A 26,990-nucleotide genomic window follows, 5' to 3' on the forward strand; every position below is an offset into this window, starting at 1 on the left:
GCAGTATCCAACAAACTTTTAAATTTATCCTGATCCAGAATAGAATAAAACTCTTGTAAAATACTCTCCCTATGCTTGATCCGATAGTTTTCAGAACACTGGAGATCAATAGCTTCCATCTGGAGTTTGACAGGTAGATTTCCTGCTTCGACCGAAAATGGATCCTCAATCACTTTTATGCAGACTTCGTCTTCATTACTCAATGGCATTCTTTTCTGAAACTCCTCACTTAGAAGTGATATATGCTTCTTATATTTTCCACCCACCATTGAAAGATATTCTAATGGAATATTCTGTCGACAAGTTAAGAAATGCGACATATCCCCCATAGCAAGTTGATTTTCAAACAAACTTAATTTCATTTTGAATGCCTTTATAAGAGATATTTCATTATGAAAATCAAGCCTTTGGAATTTGTCGATATATGACACATGAAATATACATTAATACTTACAACATAAACTGTCCTTTTGTTGAGATCATTTTTATGTTCTTCATTATATTCAGGAAGTGGATGCTTCAGACTTCTTCGGATTTTCTGACCATCTTCACTGACCTGAAATTAGCATGCTATCATTTAGTTTAATAAACTCACTCATAAATAAAGACAAATTTTCACAGGCAGATAAGGAAGTATGTAGGGCAGAATTAAAGTGGTTGGGAAAAAAAATAAAATCTATGCAATTTTTAATTCCTGTAGAAGTTTGAAAAGAAGGAAAGCACTTAAGAAAATGAAAAAACCATATGGCTTCATTTTGGTGACACAGAAAGTGGATATTAAAGATCCAACATTATTTCAAAACATAGATGTACATAGAAACTATGAAAGTTTCATAATTTGACTAGAAAGCTTATGAGAATACAATCTTCAGCAGAGTGACCTTAGCTTGCGCTACTTTAAAAAACATGACCACTGTCCAAACGTCCACATATTTGCCTTTTATTAGTGCATTTGATAAAAGTTTCGGGGTGGGGTGGGGGATAGAGAAGAGAAGAATTTTTACTGAGAATCAAGCTCAGGCCTTTTGCAAATACAAAACTGAACATTTTAAAATTTATTTAGATAGAAAGTCTGTGATTTTTGTTTACTTTGTAGCATTATTTTTTATTTTTCTTATACATCCATTTGCAATGTTATTTAAAACACATGGTAATAACTTCTGTTTATTTTATGAATCCACATGCATAGATAACTTTAAAAAAAAATTAAATTTGTATGTACTACAGAGGACCACAGTTAATCAAACCTATGGATAATTGAGCCCCAAATAATTACCATTTTGCTGCGTGTGTGTATCATCAACAGATTCCCGACATGTACCCTCAAGGGGTGTACAGGATAGTACTACATGAAAAACTTACATCATTACTAACTTCCTATCTACAATTTTCCTCCAGTCTTTATTTGTTCATTTTTCTCCTTGTATATTTTATTTCTCTCTTTTTCCTCTTCTTTATTTTGATTTTTGAGTAATTTTCTTCTAACTTCTCTTCTTTCTTCACTTAAAAGCATTGTTTTGTCTTTTATTCATTGTTTCTGAACATGTCAACACTCCAACATTACGAGATATTATATTTCAGTCTTCTAAGGCACTTTTTACTGTATCAACCCACCTATATCTTGATCTTCCTCTGGGTTTTGAGAACACTTGTTTTGCTAATCTCTGCTAACACATTCCTGGATGCTGAAAATGTCAAGTTCTTTCTTAATATCCTCGTTTTTAATATGATATTGCCATTGATGCCATCTGTCCATGCCCTACTCTTTCTCAGGACTCTCATATCTGCGGACTCTAGTCTTTGGTCAAGTGTTTTATTTCTAACCCAGCTCTCAGATTTATAAGTTAAAATTGGTTTAAACACTGTCTTGTATACAGCTAATTTAGTGTTTTGACTAATTTCTCTCTTATTCCATATAAATTTATTCAGTTGACTTACTATACAGCTTTGTTGATTCTGTTGCCTATTTCTATATTTAGTTTACCATCTTCACTAAAAATTGTGCCTAAGTAGCTGAAATATTTTACTTGTTCTATAGGTTCTCCATTCACAATGCAGTTGATATTTTCAATGCTTCTGCCTATTTTCATTGTCTTCGTCTTGTTATTGCTGACCTTCATACCAAATCTATTGCAACAGTTATTCAATTTAGTCAGGGAATCTTGCAGACTTATACTGGATTTATTTAGAAGTATAACATCATCTACATAAAGAGCTCAAATTAACATCTCCAATTTTGATATTAGGTTTAATACCACTTTCCTTCATGTGATCCATATAGATAATGAATAACAGAGGGGATAATGTACATCCTTGTCTGACACCAGATTTAACATTAAACCATCTTCCTGTACTTCCTTTAATTCTAACTGCTGACTTACAACTCAAATAAAGACTAAGTATTGTTTAATATATAATGCCCTATTCACACGATACAACCGAAGCGTTTCAAATAGCTTTTCTCTTGGCACCTTGTCATATGCCTTTTCCAGATCTACAAAACTTAAATACATATCTTTGTTATATTCCCATGATTCCAGCTAGTTCTTCACCCAGTCCACAATCCTTCTCAACTGTTTCTCAAGTATACTTGCATAAATCTTACCAGGAACAATCTGTAATTCTCACATTCAGTTTTATTTCCTTTTTTATACATGTGTACTATGATAGTTTTACTCCAATCATCTGGAATTCATGCCTCTGTCCAGGCCTTTTGAACTATGCAGTGCAGCCACTGTAAGAATTTTATACCTCCATACTTGAGCATTTCTGGTCAAATATCATTTACTCCAGCTGCCTTTCCAATTTCAGGCTTTTGATGGCTTTTTCTACTTCAAATATGGATATGTATTCCTGATTACATGCCTGTTCAGTGTTTTTTTACTACTATGATGTCAATGATTGTTCCATTTAGCAATATTTCGAAGTAATACATCAAAGATATCTTTTACTCCAGTTTTCATTATCATCACCAAATTCCTGACATGTAGCCTCGGGGGGGGGTTACAGAATATGATAGCACTATATGAAACGTACATTATTACTAACTTCTTATCAACAATCTTCCTCCAAATTAATCTGTCAAGACTTCAACATTATCAGTCTTATATTTCTATCTTCTAAAGGTACATTTTACCGTACCAATCTACTTACATCTTGGTCTTCTTCTGCCTTTTTCTTGCCAATCTGGTAGAAAACACTTGTTCTGCTAATCTTTCCTCTCCCCATCTGTTTAAGTGACATACCACCTGAGATTAGCTCTGCTAACACATCCCTGGATGCTAACAATGTCAAGTTCTTTCCTAATATCCTCGTTTTTAATATGATATTGTCATTGATGCCATCCGGTCTCTAGTCTTCGGTCAAGTGTTTTATTTCTAACCCAGCTCTCTCAGAGGCATAAGTAAAAATTGGTTTGAACACTGTCTTGTATACAGTGAGCTAATTTAGTATTTTGAATCATTTCTCTCTTATTCCATATAAATTTATTCAGTTGATTTCCTACCATACCAGCTTTGTAGATTCTTGTCTATTTCCATATTTAATTTACCATTTTCATAAAAAAATCATGCCTATGTAGCTGAAATGTTTTACTTGTTCTATAGGTTCTCCATTCACAATGCATCTCCAGTTTTCGTGTCACCTTATTCATCTCTAAGCACTCTTTCCTCCATTTCTGAACTTTTTAAACAGTCTCCAGAATATTTTACCACCTTCTTGATATTTATTTTCAATGTTCTTACCAAAGTCTTCTGATGACTTTTCTTTAGATAGTTTTACACAGTGTTTAACTTTCTTACATTTGTCTCTGTATTCTCAAAGAGCCCAAGCTGACCAGGAACTTTTGAAGTGCTTTCTTCTTTTCCTTCACTGCCTCTATCTTCCTGTGTCCACCATGAAGTTCTGATCTTTCTATCCTTGCAGATAACATCACCACATACCTCTATCTGAATCAATCTACGTTTTCTTCAGGATTTGCCACTGACCTCCAATGGTGTGGTTCCTGTTCTCAAACTCTTTCATTTTTTCTTTAATAATGTTTGTGTATAGTCTAAAGTTCACATCTGAGAGTTACTCAACTTTTATTCTCTTTAAAACTTTCTTAATGTTCTTCTTTTCAATAAGAAATTCAATTTTATCCTGCTCAAGACGAAATAGTGATCACTTCCAATTTCAAATCCTCTGTACATTCTGGTGTCCTGCACCAGTGAGAGAACATCACTATCAACAATAACATAGTCAATGAGACTTTTCATATTCCTTGCTTCTTGTCTCCATGTGAATTTGTGCACATTTTTATGTTGGAACACTGTGTTTGTAATAACCAGTCCTTGTCCTGAGCAGAAATTCAATGTATTTACCATTATTATTAGTTTTGCTCTTTTCTCTAAATTTTCCAAAAATATATTTGTATGTCTGACAATCATTTCGCACTCTGCTATTTAGATCCCCAACAAGGACCAACTTTTCCTTTTTCATTGTGTCAGTTGCTTTCTGTAAAGCCTCAAAAAAATTCCTTCACTTCTACCTTAGTAAAACCTTCTGTGGGACCATAGGCACAAAAAGTTTCATTGTCCAGTTCCCCATTCTGATATCTGCCCCCATCACTACTTGATATTGCCTGCCATTCAAGAAGATTAATCTCATATTTAGTGTTTAATATTATAGCTACTCCTTTTCCCTGATTGTTATTGCCTGAATATAACATTTTGTATTTATTGCTCAGAAAGATCTCAACAGTTTATGTCTTTTTTGTTTCAGTCACCCCCTATTATATTGATCTGGTACTTATCCAATTCCTAAGCTAGCTCCATTTCTTTGCCATTCAGGCTTCTTATGTTGATAGCACCTATTTTGAGCTCTGGTGATGTTGAGTTAGGGTATGTTTCAAGATTTGTCCCAGTAGCTGACTTTTTGCTGTTCACCCTGCTTTCCTGGCAAAAACAACAAGGACTTGTTTAACCGGGCAATGCCCCAGCCAGCATGAAATTGTGTCATGTTGTACCATCATTTTACATTGTGGTTTAAGTCAATAAGAATACAATTTGGTCGGCTAAATCCCAAATTGCCAGCCCATTCTCTTTCATTCGGTACTCAGGTAGATACCTGACAGGGTGCACAACGAGAAGGTGTGGATTTGACATTAGGTCAGATGCCCTGGTAGGTTCTCCACATTCCTTTGAAGGCTATGTGGAGGTCTCCTCTCAGTTATACAGCTTTGACCCTTAAGTATCCCTACATAAATATAAATATTATATTTATTATATATATATATTTAAAAAAAAAAAAAAAAAAAAAACTCGCCTCCATCAGTTGCGTTGGTGATTTCTTTAATGCTTCATTAATGACCTCAAAATCTGTTGAGAGCGTCTGTAACCAAAACAAAACATGCTGTCAATTCTAGTTTTTGTTAAAAAAGGTAAAATTCCATCATTTTTTCATTGACATAATGTGGCATGTCAAGAAAAGATGGTAAAAGAGAAACAGATTCAATTATGCATAATTTTATATTAATACATTAATGTTACAACTAAGTGTTGCTATTTCCAAAGCAACAGGTCATATAGTATCTGAAGGAGCAGTAAAGTTAACTATAAGCAAGAAATACTGTTTTCATGAAACACGACTGGATTTAAATGAGCTCAGCAAGTAGTCCTATAATTCTTGATACATTACGATTTATTTTTCATATATTGTTTCAAGATTATGCCAAAGAATTATTGAAGGCTCCATGTACAACCCCAGCAAAGTATCCAATCAACGACTGCAACAATAACATTATATATATATTAGGATTTATTTTTCCCCAATACATAAATTTTGTTCAATTTGAACAGTTATGAATATAAATACAATTAACAAAGAAATAAAATTCATTACAAAAAAAATTTTTTTTTTTTTACTTTTAACCAGAAATTAGGTGAATGGAAAATCAAACACTGAAGAAAGAAGTACAAGATCATTCTTTGATTGGGAAATATATATCCTATCACTTAACTAAGTGTCATCAATGTCACTACTATTTTAGATAAGACAAAACAGAAGATAATTAGTTTAGATAACTATAATGGGGTTTGTATTTAATTGTTTTCATTTATATTTGGTTATTTTTATTACAATCAGAGAATAGTTAATAGTTTTTTATTCTTTCCTTATTTATAATTTTGTGGAATACAGTGTTTGGCTTTTACACTTAATTCTATTTTTGCTTTATTGCTGTGAATACATTTGCAACAGGTTATACTAATACACATATAAAGATAAAGTATACAGACAGCATTCTTAAATATGTGACTGTTTCGTACTTGCTAAGTAGACATTTCTATTAATAGAAGATAATGAATTATTTTATGTTTTTTCTTATATATTTGCATCTTCTTGGAGCAGAAGAAGTATAGCAATGCTTCCATTGCAGGTAATTATTTTTGGAAAGAGAGCAGGCTCTAAGGCCCTAGTGCTGGCTTTACTTTTGGTGCCCGGCCAGCCCGCCCCTTAATCCAGCACTGATCCCCAGGTTTACATGAATAGTCTTAGGGACATGCATCGCAGCAGTTTTTTTTTTTTTTTAATTTAATATTTGGATTACCATTTTCTAACTTTTTCGTTGCTACATTGTCTACATTTTTGTTGCCATATTGTTGCAGATAAATGCTGGTCCTATTATATATAATTAATTCATTAAATTAACTTAAAAATATAAATGTTATTTTAAACAAAATGTGTCTCTTGGCATGACTAACCTCCATTAGCACCTTGTCTGGTTTACAGCATGATCATATTCCAACTGCTACACAAAAACAGTTGGAATATGATCATATTCCAACTGTTTTGTAGCATTTGCATTAACAGTTTAAATTCAATAGTCTGAACCAGGGTTCAGAACTCTCCACTAAATTCTGTTCATCTCAAACTTATTTTATTTTGAAAAAATTTAAATTTCATAATTTTTTGTTTCTACTGTATATATATTGGATTAATATAACTAAAAATGTATTTGATAACTGTTTTAAAAATATGTTCATGTCTGTCATTTATTATAATAATATAAATGTCAAAAATTAAATACCATTATAATTATTTGGGTCTGAATGAAATATAACTCCTCCCAAACTGTGTTCACTGTTTGTAAACAGAGTTTGGTGGTAAACTGCCAAAAACTCTTTCCCTTCCTGTATGAATAGACATGACTATTTATTCCAAAGAAATGACCAAAAAAAGATATACTGAACAACAGTTTGTGGTTCCTAAACTAAAAAAATAAGTGACCATAATATAATTCTATATGCTAAATTTTATAAATCATTTCAAAAATTTTCCTACCACATATACTCTGAGTTGCCAGCCTGGTTGGCAAAGTGGTTAGTGTATTCGCTCTCCAGCCAAAAGGCTACAGGTTTGAATCATGAGTGACATGGATGTTCATGATTGTCTTTCACCTTCACTTATTCATACAAGTGTATAAATACTCTCCCGAGATGGATTGGGTCACTATGGAAGAAGTAGACCCAAAAACCTCCCGTAATGGGAGAGGCCTTTACCCAACAGTGGGGAATATGTAGGCTTATGAAAAAGAAAAAATGAATAAACACTTTGAGTTATAGGAACTACACTGTTCATGTGTGAACTATACAGGGTGTTCGGGATAAATTTGACATATTTATAATTAATTATATTTTTCCGTAAGTTACATGTATTAACACACACTTCTCTTCATTTAAAAGTTTGGACCCTTCTTCATTCATATACAAGATGTCAGAAAGGATGGATAGCTGGAACCCACCTGAATCATGGAAGAGAATAACTTGTATCATGATGATTCGTGCCCGCCATCAAAATAAGGATATTACGACTGCTGCCCAATGCTCCCTGAATACAGTAAAAACAATTAGGCATGAACTAGAGACTTGCAATGGTGACTACGAGGATGTAGCAAGAAGAAAGATCCCTAGCAGACGATCTGATTGCGTTCGTACAGCAGAATTCCTCGCAAATCTGCAGGAACAGGTGTTGAAGAACCCTGGCATTGGAATTCGGGCTTTGTTCGTGGAGTTGCTAACTGTAGTCAAGCCCTGGATAACAAGGGTAGCCAATGGTAGGCCGTATGTATGGCAGCAGGATTCGGCCCTTTGCCACACCTCTGGGAAAAGTCAAAAATGGTTGTCTGAAAATTTCTACGACTTCACCAGTCCAAATGTTTGGCCTCCAAACTCCCCAGACCTTAACCCCATGGATTATTTTGTATGGGGCACAGTTGAAAAAGACACCAATCGCACTTCCAGTAATACAAAAGCCCAGTTAATGGATAAAATTAAAACAGTTTTTGCGGCCCTTCCCAGGGAGACTGTAGCATCAGCTTGTTCGAGGTTCCGAAGCAGAATTGAAGCTGTGATCGATGCTAATGGTGGTTATTTTGAGTAAATCTTGTTGATAGTATTGTAATTAACTCTGCCTGTAATGTTTTTTTGTCAATTCATTAAATTTAATAGATACAAAGAAGATTTTCTTTTTCCTTACGAAACTGTCAAATTTATCCCGAACACCCTGTATATTAAAAATGATACAGTTAGTTTTAATAACGAGAGGAATCTTTATATGGGCTTTTTCAATTGAAGGTGAGTTAGCTGATCTCATACAGAGATAGTAGTTTTTTCTCCCAGAACATGGGTTATTCATCTCACATATAAACAAATCGGCCATGAGTGCACAATGTACAGATAAAAAAATGCTGTTGATAGGCGGTAATGATGGGCAATAGATGGTAATAATGTCACTGTGTGTAGGGTGAATTAAGTAGTAGGGGAAACAGATGAGGGTAATGGAGTAAAGTAACCTCCAACAATGAGTCCTTGGAGGTGTTATGCAATAATAATAATAATTTAATTTATAAGGCGAAAACATGCAGCATCAGCCACTTTACCACCCTAATATGTGGATTAACTTCATTTGTTACTGGTTTATGCATGACTACTATATCATTATCTAAGCATAAACAAACCATTCACAACAGTTAGTAACTGTTGTGGGAAGATTTTAGTTTATTTATAATCAATTATTATTAAACTGTAATTAAGAAAAGCCATTTCTAGACTTTCTATTATGTACCTAAATAAATTAGGTAAATTACGACAAAAGATATTACTAATATCTTGTAATATACAATGATCCTAATTATGATTGATTGCTGAGATTTAGAGATTCTTTATGACAGAATTTAAGTTTTAAAAATTGGTTTTATTTCTCACATAACAGAAAAATAAAAATACAACTAACCAAGTTTTGTTATCAAAATATCTGGTAGTTTCTTCAAAGCTATAAGAACACCAGAAAATATTTAATGTGTGTGTGTGTGTGTGTGCGTGCGTGCGGGTGGTGGGGTGGTCCGAATATACTGAATATGGACTCGTGGACCAACAGGGCCATAAGGGGCAATCATCTTGATTGTAAGGGAAGCGGCACTCCAATGGACCCCTAGCTGGATCTATCCTCTCCTTCTTCTACTTTGAGGAAGATCCACTTACTTTAATCTTTCCTATAAGGCCTTATCAGCCAACTCTTATTTTATGACCCTTATGCTATTAGAGTACTTGAGGGCCATGGGGTCTTTTCATCTCTGGCCTTACAACTATGCCCTCTCTATAAACCTTATTATAATTCTTCTATAATCTACTCTTTCCCCCTTCAATATACCCTATTCCTCCTATGGGTTTAATTCAGAAGAAGGCTAGTTCAGAAGCCTTAAAGTAGCAGCCCTACCGCTGAACTATTCCATCGTCAGGCTAGTCCCCTGACATGGAGAACATATTTCTACTTGTACGCTGAGAGAAAAAGATAATCGGATTGAATCTATGGGAAACAACCCTGGAATGGAAAAGGTAAAACAAAAATACAAACGACAAATTATAAAACACATAGCAAACTGGAATGTAAGAGGAATAACATATAAAGAAATAGAATTAGACCAATTATTAAATGAAAGAAATTTTAAAATAGCAGTAATCACTGAAACAAAAAAGAAATTAAAAGGAACTATGAGAACCGAAAATTTTAATGTGATATACAATGGGAGTCGACAGAGACCAAAGAGCACAAGCAGGATAAGTTATGGAGTGAAAGAATAATAGAAGCTAGAATAAAAATAGATAGAGGCTATTTAACAATAATTGATTTATATGCCCCAGAAGAAGGAAGAGAACAGGATAATATTGATTTTTATAATCAGCTACAAAACATATATATATATAAAATAAATAAAAATGATTACATAATATTAGCAGGAGACTTAAATGCAAGAATTGAAAACACAAAAATTAATAATAATATAGGAATACATGGAGAACATACTCTAAACAAGAATGGTAAAAAATTGATTGACTTTGTAGTTTATAATAACCTAAAAATAATGAATTGCTTCTATAAACATAAAGACATACATAAATATACTTGGGCAGCAAGAGGATGGAAATCAATATTAAATTACTTTATATTAAATGAAAAGACATCAAAATTTTCACTAGATGTTAGAGTTCACAGAGGATATGAAATAAACAGTGACCACTTCCTTGTTAAAATAAAATTAAGATTACCACCTAAATGGCTACAAGTAACAATAACAGAAAGAAAATTCAAAACATTTGTTTATAAAAATAGACTATTGAATGACACAACTGTACAATGGCTATATGAACACAGAATTAACCAATATCTAGATAAAATAAAACAAAATGAAGAAATAGAAATAGAATGGCTTAATATAAAAACGATACTAAATGCAGAAGCAAATTAAAGCTTAGGAAAGACCAAAAAATTCAATAAAAGGAAAAAACTGAAGATCTGGGATGATACAATCAAAGAAATAATCAAAAAGAAAAAAGAAGCCTATCACAAATGGTTAAGCAGTAAAAGATTAGAAGATGAAATAGAATATAAAAGAATAAGAGCCATAGCTAAAAGAGAAGCCAGAAAAAGACAGAATCATGGAACAAATTTGTTTCTAATTTAGAACATGATTTATATAAAATAAGACCCAATGTATATAAGATTTTGAAACGCTTAAATGCAGATACCAAAGAAAACAAAATAAAACAACACCAAATTGAAATTAGAAGATTTTCTAAATTACTACACAGAATTGTGGACAGACAAATATTTTAAAAAAGACAACTGGCAAACAATTAACGAAAATGAAAAGGAAATAACTAAAGAAGAATTAGAAATCAGCCTGAAAAAAACAAGAAACGGAAAATCACCTGGAGAAGACAAGCTAGGTTCAGAACTATATAAATATGCAGGAACAAGATTCAAAGAAAGACTCTTATTATTTTTAAATAAAATTTATTCAACTGGTATCCCCCCAATAGAATGGAATAAAGCAATTGTGATTCCTATCTTTAAAAAAGGTCATAGAGATGACCCTAAAAACTATAGGGGTATCAGTATACTAAATTCCTGTTACAAAATATATAGCAGAATCTTAAATAGCAAACTAATGAAATATTCCGAAAACTTTTTTATAGAAGTACATAATGGATTTAGAAAAGGACGATCATGTATAGACTAAAATTAATAATAGAGAAAAGAAGAGAATACAATTTAGAAACACATATTGCATTTATTGACTTTGAAAAAGCATTTGACAAAGTTAAAAGAAACATTATTTAACATATTAAAAGAAAGACAAATACCAAATAATATCCTAAACACTATCACAAGTATATATGAAAATAATCAAATACAAATAAGATTAAATCACGAGCTATCATATATGAGAGAGATAAACCAAGGGGTCCGACAGGGATGTCCCCTTTCAGCAACTCTTTTTAATATCTACTTAAATGAAATAATAATGAAATGGAATAAAAATTTACATCAAGGAATTAAACTTTCTCTTACAGTAAACTTAAACACTCTCCTCTTTGCTGATGACCAAATAATAATTACAAATTCTGAAGATAACTTACAGAAAGCTATTTTAGATCTAAATGAGGTATCCAAAGATTATGGTATGATAATATCAACAGAAAAATCAAACACCATGGCCTTTAAAGGACAAGATCCAGCAAGAACTAAAATAGTAATAGATAACAAGATCATAGAACAGGTGAATTCATTTAACCACCTAGGATGTATAATCATATATGAAAATGAAAAAGATATAAACGTAAAAATTGCAAAATATTTAAAAATAACAGGTGTAATTAACTCTATATTTAAACCAAACCTAGTTCAAAAACAAACCAGACTAAAAGTATACAATACATTAGATCAGTCTTAATGTATGGAAGCGAATCTGGACAATAAAACAAAAAGACAATAACAGTAGAAATGAAATTTATGAGAAAAACTGCAAAGTATACTCTATTTGATCACAAAAGAAATGAAGAAATTATGAAAGAATTAAACCAAGAACCAGTAACAGAAAAAATTAAAAAATATAAACATAAATGGATGGAACATGTTCAAAGAATGAAAACAGAAAGATTACCAAAACAAGCCTTAAAGTACAAGCCATTAGGAAAAAGAAAATCAGGATGTCCTCTTAAACGATGACTTCTAAGGCCGGAACATGCCATGCTAGGCCTAAATCCTTGATACGCATGATGATGATGACATCGACAGACACAAATGTTCGTTAAATATTGTGTTTATTTTTTGTATATTTTGTTATAACAAAAAACTCAGTTAATTTTTAAACTTTTAATAAAAGAGTCCATTACTCTATTATTAAGAATAGAATAACGTTTGTATTTTGGGTGTTGCACAGGAAGAAATAAGCAACGGCCACCATGTATTTGTTTTGTGAGGTATGTGATGATTATCAATGACATTTACATGTTTTAATAATCAACTTATTTCCAAAATTAAATTTTTAAATTACATAAATTGCAAAAGAGATTTTCAATATAATGTATTAATTTTTTTTTTTTTCATTTACAGTAATACAATAAAGTTAATGCTATCTTATACAAATACTCCTTAACGTGATTCATATAGCTGAGAAATAACTGTGGATAGCATGCATCATTATTATTTTATACCTGATTTCACATCAAATCATTTTCCTATACTCCTTTCAGTTTAAAATGCTGACCTACAACTCAAAGATAGACTATATACTGCTTGATGTAATGTCCTGTTTACAACATACAATTGTATTAGCATTTTAAAGTTTTCCTCTTGGCACCTTGTCACATGCCAGATTTATGCCTTGTCACTTTACCAGATTTATAAACCACAATGAAACCTTTATCCATTCAGATTTAAGTATTTCTGGTTGAATATAATCTATATTATGATGGTAAATTTCATTATGAATCATTGCTAGTCATTAGATATCATAGTCAGAATTAAAATGCATACTGGAAGATAGTTTGATCTTAAGTGTAAGGCAAGGTTATGCATTATAACTATTATATTTAATCTATGTGGACTATATCACTAAGGATAGTGGTATTAAAATTTATATTAAAATGAGATATATTAAGTTTACTTATGTAAACTACACTATGGCAATCAATAATAAAAACTATGAAAATTGACAGGGATAGCATATATTGTGTAAAAAGCAATGATCCAACAAAACATGTCACATTTTAGCTATTTAGGCACAAGGTTTAAAGAAGATAAAGCTAGTAATACTGTTAAGAAGCCAAATCAATACCTTTAAACTAGCTAGAAAGATACAAGTATTCAAATTAATGTTAACGTGGATTGAAGAACTACTTAAAAGTAAAACAGTTAATCAAAGACTATAGACAACCTATGGGTGCTGACATAAATTAAGGAATGAACAAATAACATTAGTGGCAGAAGTCTACTGAAAACAAAAGATATCAGAAAAGAGCATCACATTAATAATATTGAAATATGTGTAAGCAGAGCTAATCTAAGATGGTATATCATTTAAAAAATAAATAAAATAAAAATAAAGGATTAGCAAAATAAGAATGTGTAACAAAAGTGGCATGAAAAGAGCCCAGAGGTAGACCATGATATACAGGCTGAACAAGCATTCCCTTTTACTTTATGTCAGCTACCCTTTCTAATGATAAATTTTGTCAAACAGTAAGCACAAATAAATCTCACTGATCAAATTTCCATTATGAAAATTTCTGCATCATTCTACTTTTTCTACTAACTTAACTCCAATTTCAAAATTCATCCCTGCATTTAGTTAATTAATATGGTTTCTTCCTACTTTCTCTAGCCCCTATGGGCTTGAATAAAATATATTTTTTTTTTTTAGAAAGATATCACCTGTTAGTCAGTCTCAGTAAGAACCAATATTGTGACATTATGGTGCAATATAGTATTTTTAGCATTCCTCTACTAGTTCTACTCCCCCCCCCCCACACACACAGATGGTGCCTTTCTCTGTTCCATATTGCTTAATAAAAACAGTGAAATGTCTAAGCTACTAATATCTGATGATAATGTACCACCATAATGTTCATGTAGTGCCAGATGCTGCAGGATGCATGAATAATTGTAGGCTATGTGTCTCACCAACTACATCAAATGAACCTATCTGACTTGTGCTTATATAAAGGATATAGAAGAGACTTTCAAAAGGTACTACACTTTACATTTGTAGAATAGTATTAATATATATACCTAAAAAAGTTTGAACCAGTCTTATATAGTCAAATAAAAAATATATTTACCTTCAGCCTGTTGAATTTGATCATTGTCTCCAGTGGAATCCCTGATGTTCAATAAGGAAATTTTTAAAAAACACACTTTTTAATGTACTTTTTAATTTCTCTGCTAATTTTTAAATATTAACTAAATACCATTATATTTGAAACATAATTATATTTGTGAAATATAAATCCAAAAACTTTTAGCGAAATACACATTTTCCTTTGTATTATAATTATTATTAAATACCACATATGCATATCCAAGATAAACTATTCAATTTAAATCTTAAATTTTCTGTAAAGATTTGGCTGAAACTAAATCACATATTTAGCTACAAACAGAATTTCACTTTGCACAAGTCAAACAAACCATATTTTCTATACACTGTAGTGCTTCAAATGTCTTCATATCTTAGTTAGCCCATCATTCATCATCTTCTGTAAAGTGTAATATACTGAAATTTTCTGAAAATAAGTTTAAACAACAGCACACAGAAATTCTGTCAGCATTATTTCTTTTGACATCAATTACTGGCTAAGAAAATAAAGATGTTCTAATTTAAAAAAATATTCTAGTAAGCAGCCAAAGTCTGTCTCTGAGACACATCTGAAGTTGTGTTTCATAGCAGCATATGTAGCACAACACAGTTTCTGCTTTAAGTCATATTGGAGACAAGGTATGTCAGCTAGCATCTTTTTTAAGGGGGAAAAAAATGAAAATTCCTTTATAATTATTAATTACAGCAAGTCTTGAGTTCTAAGAATTCTGTAAGGACTGTCTGTGCAGAGCATATGGACAATATAAAAGCTAAATTATAAGCAACATAAGGCCAGATTATATTGCAGCATTTATGGCAGAATTAAAGGGGTTCTGCAATAAACACTATAATATCTAGTATTGTCATTAGTTTCTTAATGAAATAGTAGCATAAGATACAATGAGAGTATAAATGCAATTAGTGAAAAGCCTAGATCCAGACCATTTCAAATCTTATGACACTCACTTGTAATTAAAATATCTACTACATGCCTGTAGACTAAAATACACTAACATTATTCAAGAAAATGAAAAATGAAAGTTTGAAAAGAGGAACCAAATTTTGCCAATTCATTGGCAAACCCTGAAGAAAAAAAACACTGATTCAGCCAGAGACTAAGAGGTTAAAGTAGCAAAGGAAAAGAAGAAAACATATCGAAGGTTCCAGGAAAATAAATCAGCTTGTGCTCTTAGAAAGAAATAAAGCAAAAAGGATGTAAAACTAGCTAACAAGTCATGGGAAGACTTTAGTAAGAACATAGAAAGTAAATATCAGGAATGTAGCAAAATATGACGGATTGGCTGGCCGAGTGGTTAGCATATCCGCTCTCCAGCTGTGGGTTCGAATCCCGCAGTGGGCATGGATGTTTGTGATTGTCTGTGAAAATACTAGTGATGGTGGTCGGCGGTAGATGGCATTGGTGTAGATGATGAAGGTAGTTGCGGTTGGTAGAGAGTTGTAGAGCAGGTGCCCTCCCGCGATGAGTCTTTGGACTCCCAGGAGGTGTTATTTAATAATAACAATATTCTGGAGGCTATTGAAAAACCTTAGAAATGGAGGAAAGAGCACTATAAAAGAAATCAGAGATGATATTAAAGATGACATGAAAACTGAATATAAAGATATCCTTGATGTATAGAGTAATTACCTTGAAAGATTGCTAAATGAATGGGCAAGCAATCTGGAATACGTATCAACACTTGAAGTAGAAAACAACATCAAAAACCTGAAATGTGGAAAAGCAGCAAGAGTAGAATGACATTCCACCAGAAATGCTCGAGTATGGAGGTAGAAAAGTCTAGCAGTGGCTGCACTGCATAGTTCAGAAGGCCTGGACAGAGGTAATAATTCCAGATGATTGGAGCAGAGCTCTCATAGTACCCATATACAAAAAGGGAAACAGAACTGAATGTCAGAATTACAGAGGTATTTCACTACTGAGTGTTTCTGGTAAGATTTATGCAAGTATACTTCAGAAACGGTTGAGAAGGATTATGAAAGGGAAGCTTGGTGAAGAAAAGTCTGGATTCAGGCCAAATAGAAGTTGCCAGGTTCAGATTTTCACTTTAAGATAAATAGCTGCGAAATTTCAGGAATAAAACAAGGATCTGTATTTAAGTTTCATAGATGTGAAAAAAAGGCATATAATAAGCTGTCAAGAGGAAAGCTATTCAAAATGCTAGTTATTATGGTGTCAATGAGACATCACATCAAAGAGTGGTATTGAATCTGATGTCAAAATTGGAGATGTCAATGTCACCTCTTTACTTTATGCAGATAATGTTATACTTCTAAATAAATCCAGTACAAGTCTGCAAGTTTCCCTGACTAAACTGAATAACAGTTGCAATAAATTTGGTATGAAAATCTACAATAAAAGTACAAAGATAATGAAAATAGGCAAAGCATTGAAAATATCAACTGCATCCTAAATGGAGAACCTATAGAATAAGTAAAACATTTCAATTACCTAGGCACAATTTTCAGTGAAAATATTAAATTAAATATGGACAGAGACAACAAAATCAATAAAGCTGGTATGGTAGGAAGTCAACTGAATAAATTTATAATTTTATAATTATAATACAGTGGTATCTCGCTAATCCGAACCCTCCAGTAATCCGAACTGCGGTTTGAAAGAAAAAAAGGTTTTATTTATTACGTATTATTATTTTGTGTACTATTATTTTTATTTAATAATTATTATTTTAACTATTATTATTTATTTAATAATTATTATTTTAACTATTATTATTTATTTTATTATTATTACAGTACAGTATAACTACGGTGATACACAAAAAGAGGAAATTCAAAACGTGCATAATTTGGTTAAAAATATAAATCCAGATATTGAATTTTCACAAACAGATGTTAAGGAATGGATGACAGGTAGAACCAAAAGTGAATTCGAAATCAAATCAGATTCTGAGATTATAAATATGATGCTACAGAACGAATTAGAAGACGATGATGACGATAAAGAACTCGAAGAAGAAAAAAAAAGTAAAACATGAAGACACAATTGACAGTTTTTACTGTGTATAGAATGGGCTAAGATTCTATATACAATAATGTGTATAGAATCTTAAATATAAAATCCATGATGGCGTATCATTCGCGGAATGATTCGGCATTCCACGAAATTTTATTGCTAATGCAGCTCCGAGAAGAAGCATTCGAAAAAAGTTTAGCTTCCAAGAAGCAAAAGAAAATCAGTGACTTTTTTACAAAGAAATAATAATAATAAAAAAACTTTTTTGTGTATTATTTTATGAAACTTTTTTTTGTGTTGTGTACAAGAAAGTGATATTTTTTACCCAAATTAAGTTATGTTCTGAACTATGCAATTTTATTAAATTAGAATCCTCAACAATACTTACAAACTAATTTTTTTTTTACTAAAATAAACTTGTGTACTGTATTATTTTTTAAGTTTTACATTACAGTAGCTTTTTTTTTCTATCAGTTACTTTGTTTATTTACAGAATTAAATTGATGTACCATTAGAATGATTATTTTTGTCTTAAACACTAGTTATTGTTGTCTCTTGAGGGAAAATTCTCTAATACGAAATTTTCGCTAATCCAAACGAGCACAGTTTTTATTAGTTCGGATTAGCGAGATACCACTGTAATTAAATAATTAAGTTAATTATAATTAAATAATTTTATAATTAATAAGAGAGAAATTAGTCAAAACACTAAATTAGCTGTATACAAGACAGTGTTCAACCCAATTTTAACTTATGGATCTGAGAGCTGGTTAATAAAAAAACATTTGACCAAAGACCGTAGACCACAGATATTAGTTCTGAGAAAAATTAGGGGAATGAACAGATAGCATCAGTGGCAGTATCATATTAAAAATGAGGATACTTGGAAAGAACTTGATATTGTTAGCATTAAAGAAGGGATTGTGTAAGCAGAGCTAATCTCAGGTGATACAGACACTTAAACAAAATGACAGAGGAAAGATTAGCAAAACAAGTGTTCTTTTCCAGGTTGGCAGGAGAGACTCAGAAGAAGACCAATCCAGTTGATGCAGTAAAAAGTGCTTTAGAAGGCAGAAATATAAGATCTTATAATACTGGTCTTGACAGATAACAGATTAATTTGGAGGAAAATTTTTAATAGGAAGTTAGTGATGATGTAACTTTTAATTTATTACTATTATAAAAATCAAGTAGATATTAGATCCAGTATTATTTCAAAGATGAATGTAGAAAAACTATGAAAGTTTCATAAAAATAAGTTGACCAAAGAGCCTATGGGAATATGCCTGCCAGCATTTCTGAGTCGCCCCAGCATGGACCACCTTAGAAAACATGCACAGAGTCCAGGCATCCATATATATGCTTTCTAATTTGTTTCAGGTCCACACTAGGATGACTCGTAAATGCCAGTGGGCATCTTCCCGTAAGCTCTCTGGTCAACTCATTTTTATGAAACTTTCAGAGCTTCTATGTTCAGCTTTGAAATAATGCTAGATCTAATATCCACTTGATTTTTATAATTTTTACATCACTGAACTGAAGCCTTTTGGCTCTTTAATTTAATAATTACTATTATAATATCCTCTGCACCCACCTTAGGACACGTCAAGAATTTGATTAACTACAACTCCAATGACTGTCCAAACACAAAATGAATGCAGCTTAAAAAAAGGTAGAAGTATATTCTGAGTAGAAATGTTTGATATATATTTTATCAAAAACCAAAAAGATTCAAATAAAATATAGCGTTCATGCTGCCTATTTTAGTGCTTTCTCATATGCTTTAACAGAAAGCATTTCCTTTAAAATACAACCTTAAATTTTACTACCTTAGCATATGAATTAGTAACTTGTGACTAATAAACTGTGCATTGCCTTTTTTTCTTTTCCTTAAAACACACAAATCAGTACAGAACAATTCAAGTGCAGAGAAAAATTATTAATCAGAAGTTAGTAATGGTTTAACTTTTCCATGTAGTACTATCATAATTATCCTGTACACCCCCCTGAGGATACATATCAGGAATTTGATGATGACTAATGCAAGTAGGATCTGAATCAATGCAGTGCATTTGGCATGTCAGTTTTTCACCAATACTGCACATAAGAAAAGCCTTTGCTGTGAAGACCAAACATAGCAACAGCTACTTCAGGCCTCCAATAACAAGGTGATAAGTAATCTATCACTTAAAGATCTAGCTGGCATTTCTTCCCAGAAGATATGTTTTTTTAATGGCATTATATCATTGGATATGGCAAAACCCTGTTTATGGAAACAGGCTATACCCAGAGAAAGTGGATGTTGGCTGGGAGAGATTTTTTTTTTTTTTATTATTTATGTTGAGCCCATACACGAGAGATTGGTTGATCAACCTACAGTACATTAGTACCATGCATGGGTGCACATGTAGCACACATAACTACACCTTTGTAAATGCTAACTCAGTGAACAAAATAGTAAGTAAAAACATAGTTTTACCTTTGATCTATCTTGATAAATGAGTTTATCCCTTTGATGATCTCCCCTTCCCACTATCACATTGAAGCATGCATCCTAAGACCGAGTACCCATCTATCTCAGTGTAAACAACTACTTCTGCTGATAAAATAACAAAATACATATACTGTATTTTTATTTCCATTACTTTTTTTTGGATTTAACCTTGCAATCCTAAAAAGTGCACAATATTATAAATCACCCTGTAATGTATTTTCCTTTTCTTTAATTTTTTTTCTCCATTATTTTACTGATAATGGAGAAAAAAATTTCTCCATTATCAGTAAAATAATGGAGAAAAAAATTCTCCTGATTTCTGTATAATTTTACAGAAATCAGGAGAAATTTTCTTTTCAAGTATATCTATCATCAGCACTCCACAAATACGCCACCTGCCAGTAGTGAGTAGCTGCATAATAATTTTTTTAATTTTTTTATTTATTATTATTATTAAATAAAAGAAAAGAACTTTCTGGATAAATTCCTTTTTAACTTTAAGAAAACATATGTGGCATCACTATCATTTTGTAGAACTACTATTGACTTATTAAGATATAGTGGCATATCATTTAAAATTTACATTATGCAACTAGGGTCCCACATAATTTGTTGAGCCCTGCATATTATGTATAAAAAAACATTAAACCTTATTGGTTTTATTCACTTAATAAAAAAATAATTAAGAACTTTACTTCTAATTTAGAAGTAAATGAGGAGCATATATACAAGAAAGTAAAAATTAGATAAAAGGAAAAAAAAAAAAAAAAAACTTTTTAAAAAAAATAAAAATGTTTTAACCTGTTTTTAATACTGTTCAAGTAGCTTACAATAAAACAAAGGATACATCCATCATCCAACTTAACTTGCTCCCGGAGAAATTTATCTCGTATAAGATTAAAATCACCAAAATAGTACTGTAAAATAAAAAATAATTAAAAATAAGAGTTAAAGGGAAAAAATAGCATAACATTAAATAGTACTTATACAAAATAATTTAAACTAAAGTCAATGGCAATTGACTGGATGATTGAATTTTTACAGTAGTCCAAAAAAAAAAAAAAAAAAACATCGAAATACAGCAATACTATGCATGACAATCCATCCTTATGGGAAAATTATGTTATCTTGTTTTGTAACCTTGTATTATGCAATAGTTTCACTGTGCCACCCTCAGGAACAACAGCTCCTCTAAGAATATATGAATAAGTTTTCACAGTTGAGTATCATATTTTGTTTGAAAACAAAGTGACTTACTTCAAGAATAAACCATCCATTTCCTCAGAATTCATCAGATTCCACACTGTCTGATGTGTGTATTTATGGAATACACCAAAGTAATGCATGCAATACAACCAGTACTTTACAATGTTCAGATGAAAGACACATTCGACACTGCCAGAATATAGCACAATACCACATAATTCCATCAAGAAAATGTTTGGCAATTACAGTTCAAAACATATGTAGGATGTGAAAAAGCTTTATAAGGTCCTTTGTAACTACAGTACAGCTGCCTTATACAGAAGTGGCAGGATTAGATTTTTCCTCCTACAAAATAGAAACTGGCTGGAGAATACATCCAAATGACAGATATAGCAGTTTAGGTATATCAGTATGATCAGATGTCCTGTGATCATAAGATTTCTCTAAAGCAGTTAACTCTGGGTGTGATAGGCCATTAAGCATAACACAGTAAGGGAAATGTAAAGTGTAAATGTGAAAATATCTTGATAGCAAATATCTTGCACATGTATCTGAGTAATAAGTTATGTATATTTCACATATTCCAAATACCATTCTGAAATGCATGCTCTTCGTTTCAGGATACCTTTCCTTGAACAATAATGTTTAACATAAAAAACCCAAGATGCTAATGACATTAAGAAGAAGAAATGAGGAAAGTATTCATTAGTCATGTGATCAGTGTTTGGTTTATAGTTTATTTGGCACAAAACAAAAAAGATCATACTGCACCACAGTAAATGTTACAGCTATACATAAACAGTTGAGGAAAATTGTAAACAATATGCATCTACAGAAATTAAGTTCCACAATGCAACATCAACATATAAGACAGAATTACTGCACAGCAACGCACAAAGTCAAAAGTAACAGCAGTGCATAAATAGTCAACAGTACAAGTTAATAAACAAAATGCATATACAAAATCAAGTCAAAGAATGCAGTATCTACATATAAAAATTACAACAAATGTTATTACAGCAGTACATATATAGTCAAAAGGGAATTGCAAGGGTGATCCGAAAAATTCTCAACCTCAACCACTGATGACAACACTACCGGCAAGATTATTTTTTTCTAAGTTGGTACATCTGTCATAAGCATCCATGTGAAATTGCAAGTTATTCTATAAGTAGTTTGTTTTATACAGCAGTCTGAAGCAAAAGTGTCGTCTGTATCCCTTGAAATAGATAAAATTGAGTATTGTGCATTATAAAATTCTTTATAAAAGAAGGTTCACGGCCAAATGAAATTCATTCGAAGTTCATAAAAGTTTATGGGCACTCTTCTCCTTCATTTTCGACAATTAAGAAATGGGTTGCTAAGTTTAAACATGGCCGTATCAGCCTTGAAGATGATCCATGTGAAGGATGTCCATAAAGTGTAACACCACCAGAAATCATTGATCAAGTGCATGATATGGTATTGGATAACCAATGAGTCAAATTGAGCAAAATTTCTGAGACTATAGGCATTTCAAAAGAACGTGTAGGATATATTTTGCACGAAGAATTGCAAATGGAAAAGCTTTGTGCAAGATGGGTGCCATGCTTGCTCACAGCAGATTAAAAACTTGCTCGCATGAAAATCCCTGAACAGTGCTTGGAGCGTTTTAACAAGAATAAAACTGATTTTATGCATTGATTTATTACTATGGATGAGACTTGGATTCACCATTACACACCAGAATTCAAACAGCAGTCAAAACAGTCGACAGAAGCCAGTTGTTCAGCACCAAAGAAGACAAAGTTGGTTCCATCAGCAGGAAAAGTCATACCATCGGTGTTTTGGGATGTTAAAGGCATTTTGCTTATTAATTATCTTGAAAAGGGTAAAACAATAACCAGGGATTCTGATCTTTTAACCAAATAGATGAAAAAAATTCATGAGAAAAGACCCGGTTTGCAGAAGAAAAAAATCATCTTTCATCAGGACAATTCACCTGCCCACCAAGGTGTTTTGGCAATGGGAAAATTAAGGGATCTGCACTATGAATTGTTGGAACATCCACCCTATTCCTAGATTTGGTTCCCGCTGACTTCCATCTCTTCCCAAAACTAAAACTCTTCCTCTCTGGTCAGCGGTTTTCTTCGAATCAGGAGGTGATTGCAGCTGTAGATTGATATTTTACAGATCTTACTGAGAACCACTATAGGGATGGGATAATGGCACTGAAGTATTGCTTGAATAAATGTATTAGTGTTAATGGGGATTATGTTGAAAAATAAAAGTAATTTTGAAATTATAAATTCGTGTTTTCATTGTTAGGCTAAGAACTTTTCAGACCACCCTCCTATTATATTTTATGCATGTATAAAAATTAAGTTTAGTAATGTTGTATCTACTTATAAACCAAATTACAACAAGGTTACACAAATATATACAAGATGAAAGGCTACAGCAATATAATTAGTCAAAAAATAAACTAATAAATAATATGTACATACAAAAGTTAAGTTAAGCAATACAGTATCTACATATAAACAAAATTAGTCAAATGTGTTTGTAAAATTAATTCTTTGTAAAAAATTAAAAACACCATGAAATCTGCCTGAATGTATATGGCTTGGCTAGATAGGTAAACATCTCATTCCTCTATTTAAATTAAGGGGATATTAAATCCCACATTATTTCAAAGCCGAATAAGAAACTCAAAGATAGGTATCATCAAAGAGTTTCATGCCAAATATAGTAAACTATATAAAAGTTTTGGCAGATTGCAGCATAAGCTAAAGCACATAGTTCAGCACTAGGGCAACTCATAGCAAAGGTGGGTAAAGTTCTGATCACTATTCTTAGTATTTCTCATAATGTAAAACACATCTCCTAGGAGATATATGATGTTATACATTATGGTGGAAGGTCAGTTTTGACCTTTATCGAACTTTACCCACCTTTGCTACGAGTTGCTCTAGTGTTGAACTATGTGCTTTAGCTTATGCTACAATCCGCCAAAACTTTTATATAGCTTACTATATTTGGCATGAAACTCTTTGATGATTCCTATCTTTGAGTTTCTTATTCGGCTTTGTAATAATGTGAGATTTAATATCCCCTTAATTTAAATAATGTTACATCGCCGAAGTGAAGCCTATTGGCTCTTTATTTAAGTAATCTCATTCCTCTCTTGGGCATTCCATCAGAATATGACAAATAGTGAGCCATGTATGGGAGGGCCATCAGTCCTCAGTAAATAAGAATGTGTAAGATCACTGACCTATGTCAGTCACCTTATGAATTCAGAACAACCTTCTCTCTTCTCTTACAGTGACTAGCATACCACTGCTTAATTTCATGCTTAATGTCATAATTTGTTTGTCAATGCTTCCTGCCATGATGGCTGCCACTGAGCAATTAACTTTGATCTTATAAACTATCTGTTGTCTGTATATGGTACTGTCAAACAGTATGTGAAGAAAGTATGAGCTGATTTAGCAGCTGCAGCCTCATTTCCCTTAATTCCAATGCGGCTGGGAATCCAGCACAACTGAACATCAAAATTAAGGATTTTCATTTTGTACAAAAGGTGTAACACCTCATACAGCACTGGATGTGGATTATACATAGGAGAGGAGATAGCCTGTAAAGAGCTCAATGAGTCTGTATAAATTATACACTTTTGGTAGCGGTTTTCTTTTATATGCACAAGTGCAAGCTGAATGGGCATGTAACTCTGCTGAATAATTGCTGCATTCAGGTGGGATTTGGTTGGAGATTAATAATGTCAAGAAACACAGCAGCAGTATAAATGGTATCAAAAGCAGAGGTATCAGTTCTTGAACATCAGTATAAATGGGTAAGAAATCAGAGTGTGCTGCTCTGTGTGCATTAAACAATTGCAGGAAGACAGATGATGGAGTATGAGACTTCTGTAACTGACAAAGTGAGAGTTGCAGGATGGAGTGCAAACCTGCCATATAGGGATGCAGTTATGGTTAGTGTAGGCAATGTTGCAACATTCATACCAACAGCTTGCACAGTCTCTAACACGGATATCAAAAGGATGTATGGCAGTCTGAAGTGTGTGATATCGAGCTTCCCAACGCAGAGAAAAGAGACTAGTCCGTGTAGGATGATCTGGGAGAGACTATCTTGAGGGCATAATTAAGACAACTGTTTCCATTGAAGTGACAGAGCCAGTTCATTTGCTTCAACATAAAGACTTCGAGTTGGTACTGTGCCTTTCACTGTCTACCTGCTATCCATATATCCCAATGATAGATGGAATCCAACCATCACAGGTTACTCCGTCTTGTAGACCCATAGACATGTGACCCATAATTCAGCTTTGAACATAAGTACAGGATAAAGACGGAGTAGTGAAGATCAATCAGCACCCCACTCAGTAGAGGATAGAATGCAAAGAAGGTTCAATGCTCTCTTGCACTTTTTTCTTAGTTGACAAATGTTTGCTAGAAATGTAAGTTTTCTGTCAAAGATGAGTCCCAAAAACTTGGCTTCCGTAACTACTGGAATAACAGTTCATCATCAAATTCCTGCCATATACCCTCAAGGGATGTAACTTCCTATCTACAATTTTCATCCAAATCAGTCTGCTACCTGTCAAGACTTCACAACATTATCAGATCTTATCTATCTTCTAAGGCACTTTTTACCATATCAATCCACCTATATCTTGGTCTTCCCCTGGGTCTTTTTCCTGCAAACCTGGCAGAGAACACTTGTTTTGCTAATCTTTCCTCTCCCATCTTTAAGTGATCATATCACCCAAGATTAGCTCTGCTAATGCATTCCTGGATGCTGACAATGTCAAGTTCTTTCCTAATATCCTCGTTTTTAATATGATATTGTCATTAACACAATCTGTTTATGCCCCTAATCTTTCTCAGGACTCTCATATCTGTGGTCTCTAGTCCTTGGTCAAGTGTTTTACATCTGACCCAGCTCTCAGATCCATAAGTTAAAATTGGTATGAACACTGTCTTATATAAAGCTAATTTAGTGTTTTGACTAATTTCTCTCGAATTCCATATAAATTTATTCAGTTGACTTCCTACCATACCAGCTTTATTGATTCTGTTGTCTATTTCCATACTGAATTTACCATCTTCACTAAAAATTGTGCCTAAGTAGCTGAAATGTTTTACTTGTTTTTTAGGTTCTCCATTCACAATGCAGGTGATATTTTCCATGCTTCTGCCTATTTTCATTGTCTTTGTCTTGTTATTGCTGACCTTTATACCATATCTATTACAACAGTTATTCAATTTAGTCTGGGAATCTTGCATACTTCTAGCGGATATATTTAGAAGTATAACATCATCTGCATAAAGTAAAGAGCTTAGATTAACATCCCCAATTTTGATATCAGGTTTAATACCACCTAACTTCATAATGTGATCCATATAGATAATAAATAACAGAGGGGATAATGTACATCCTTGTCTGACACCAGATTTAACATTAAACCATCTTTCTGTACTTCCTTCAATTCTAACTGCTGACTTAAAACTCAAATAAAGACTATAATGGCCGACCGACACCATATAACTGTAGTGTTTTGAATAGCTTATATAATTGGTGCCATATCATATGCCTTTTCCAGATCTACAAAACTT

At 32.5% G+C, this 26,990-nt stretch overlaps 1 protein-coding gene across 2 annotated transcripts in view; it reads right to left on the reverse strand.

Moving 5' to 3' along the window:
- La (La autoantigen-like) overlaps nucleotides 1–26,990 on the reverse strand; it is a 107,852-nt gene that overhangs the window by 46,578 nt on the left and 34,284 nt on the right. For both annotated transcript variants that reach the window (XM_090405068.1, XM_090405075.1), the window contains 4 exons: nucleotides 21,014–21,083; nucleotides 14,661–14,701; nucleotides 5,305–5,370; nucleotides 455–556 (listed from right to left, as the gene is read on the reverse strand). In XM_090405068.1, the coding sequence (XP_090261194.1) occupies nucleotides 455–556; nucleotides 5,305–5,370; nucleotides 14,661–14,701; nucleotides 21,014–21,083 (279 nt within the window). The remainder of the gene's footprint in view (nucleotides 1–454; nucleotides 557–5,304; nucleotides 5,371–14,660; nucleotides 14,702–21,013; nucleotides 21,084–26,990) is intronic.

Source organism: Typopeltis vanoorti, chromosome 2 (genome assembly GCF_054136105.1).
Source record: "Typopeltis vanoorti isolate ZY-2024b chromosome 2, IOZ_Tvanoo_1.0, whole genome shotgun sequence".
NCBI lineage: Eukaryota > Metazoa > Arthropoda > Arachnida > Uropygi > Thelyphonidae > Typopeltis > Typopeltis vanoorti.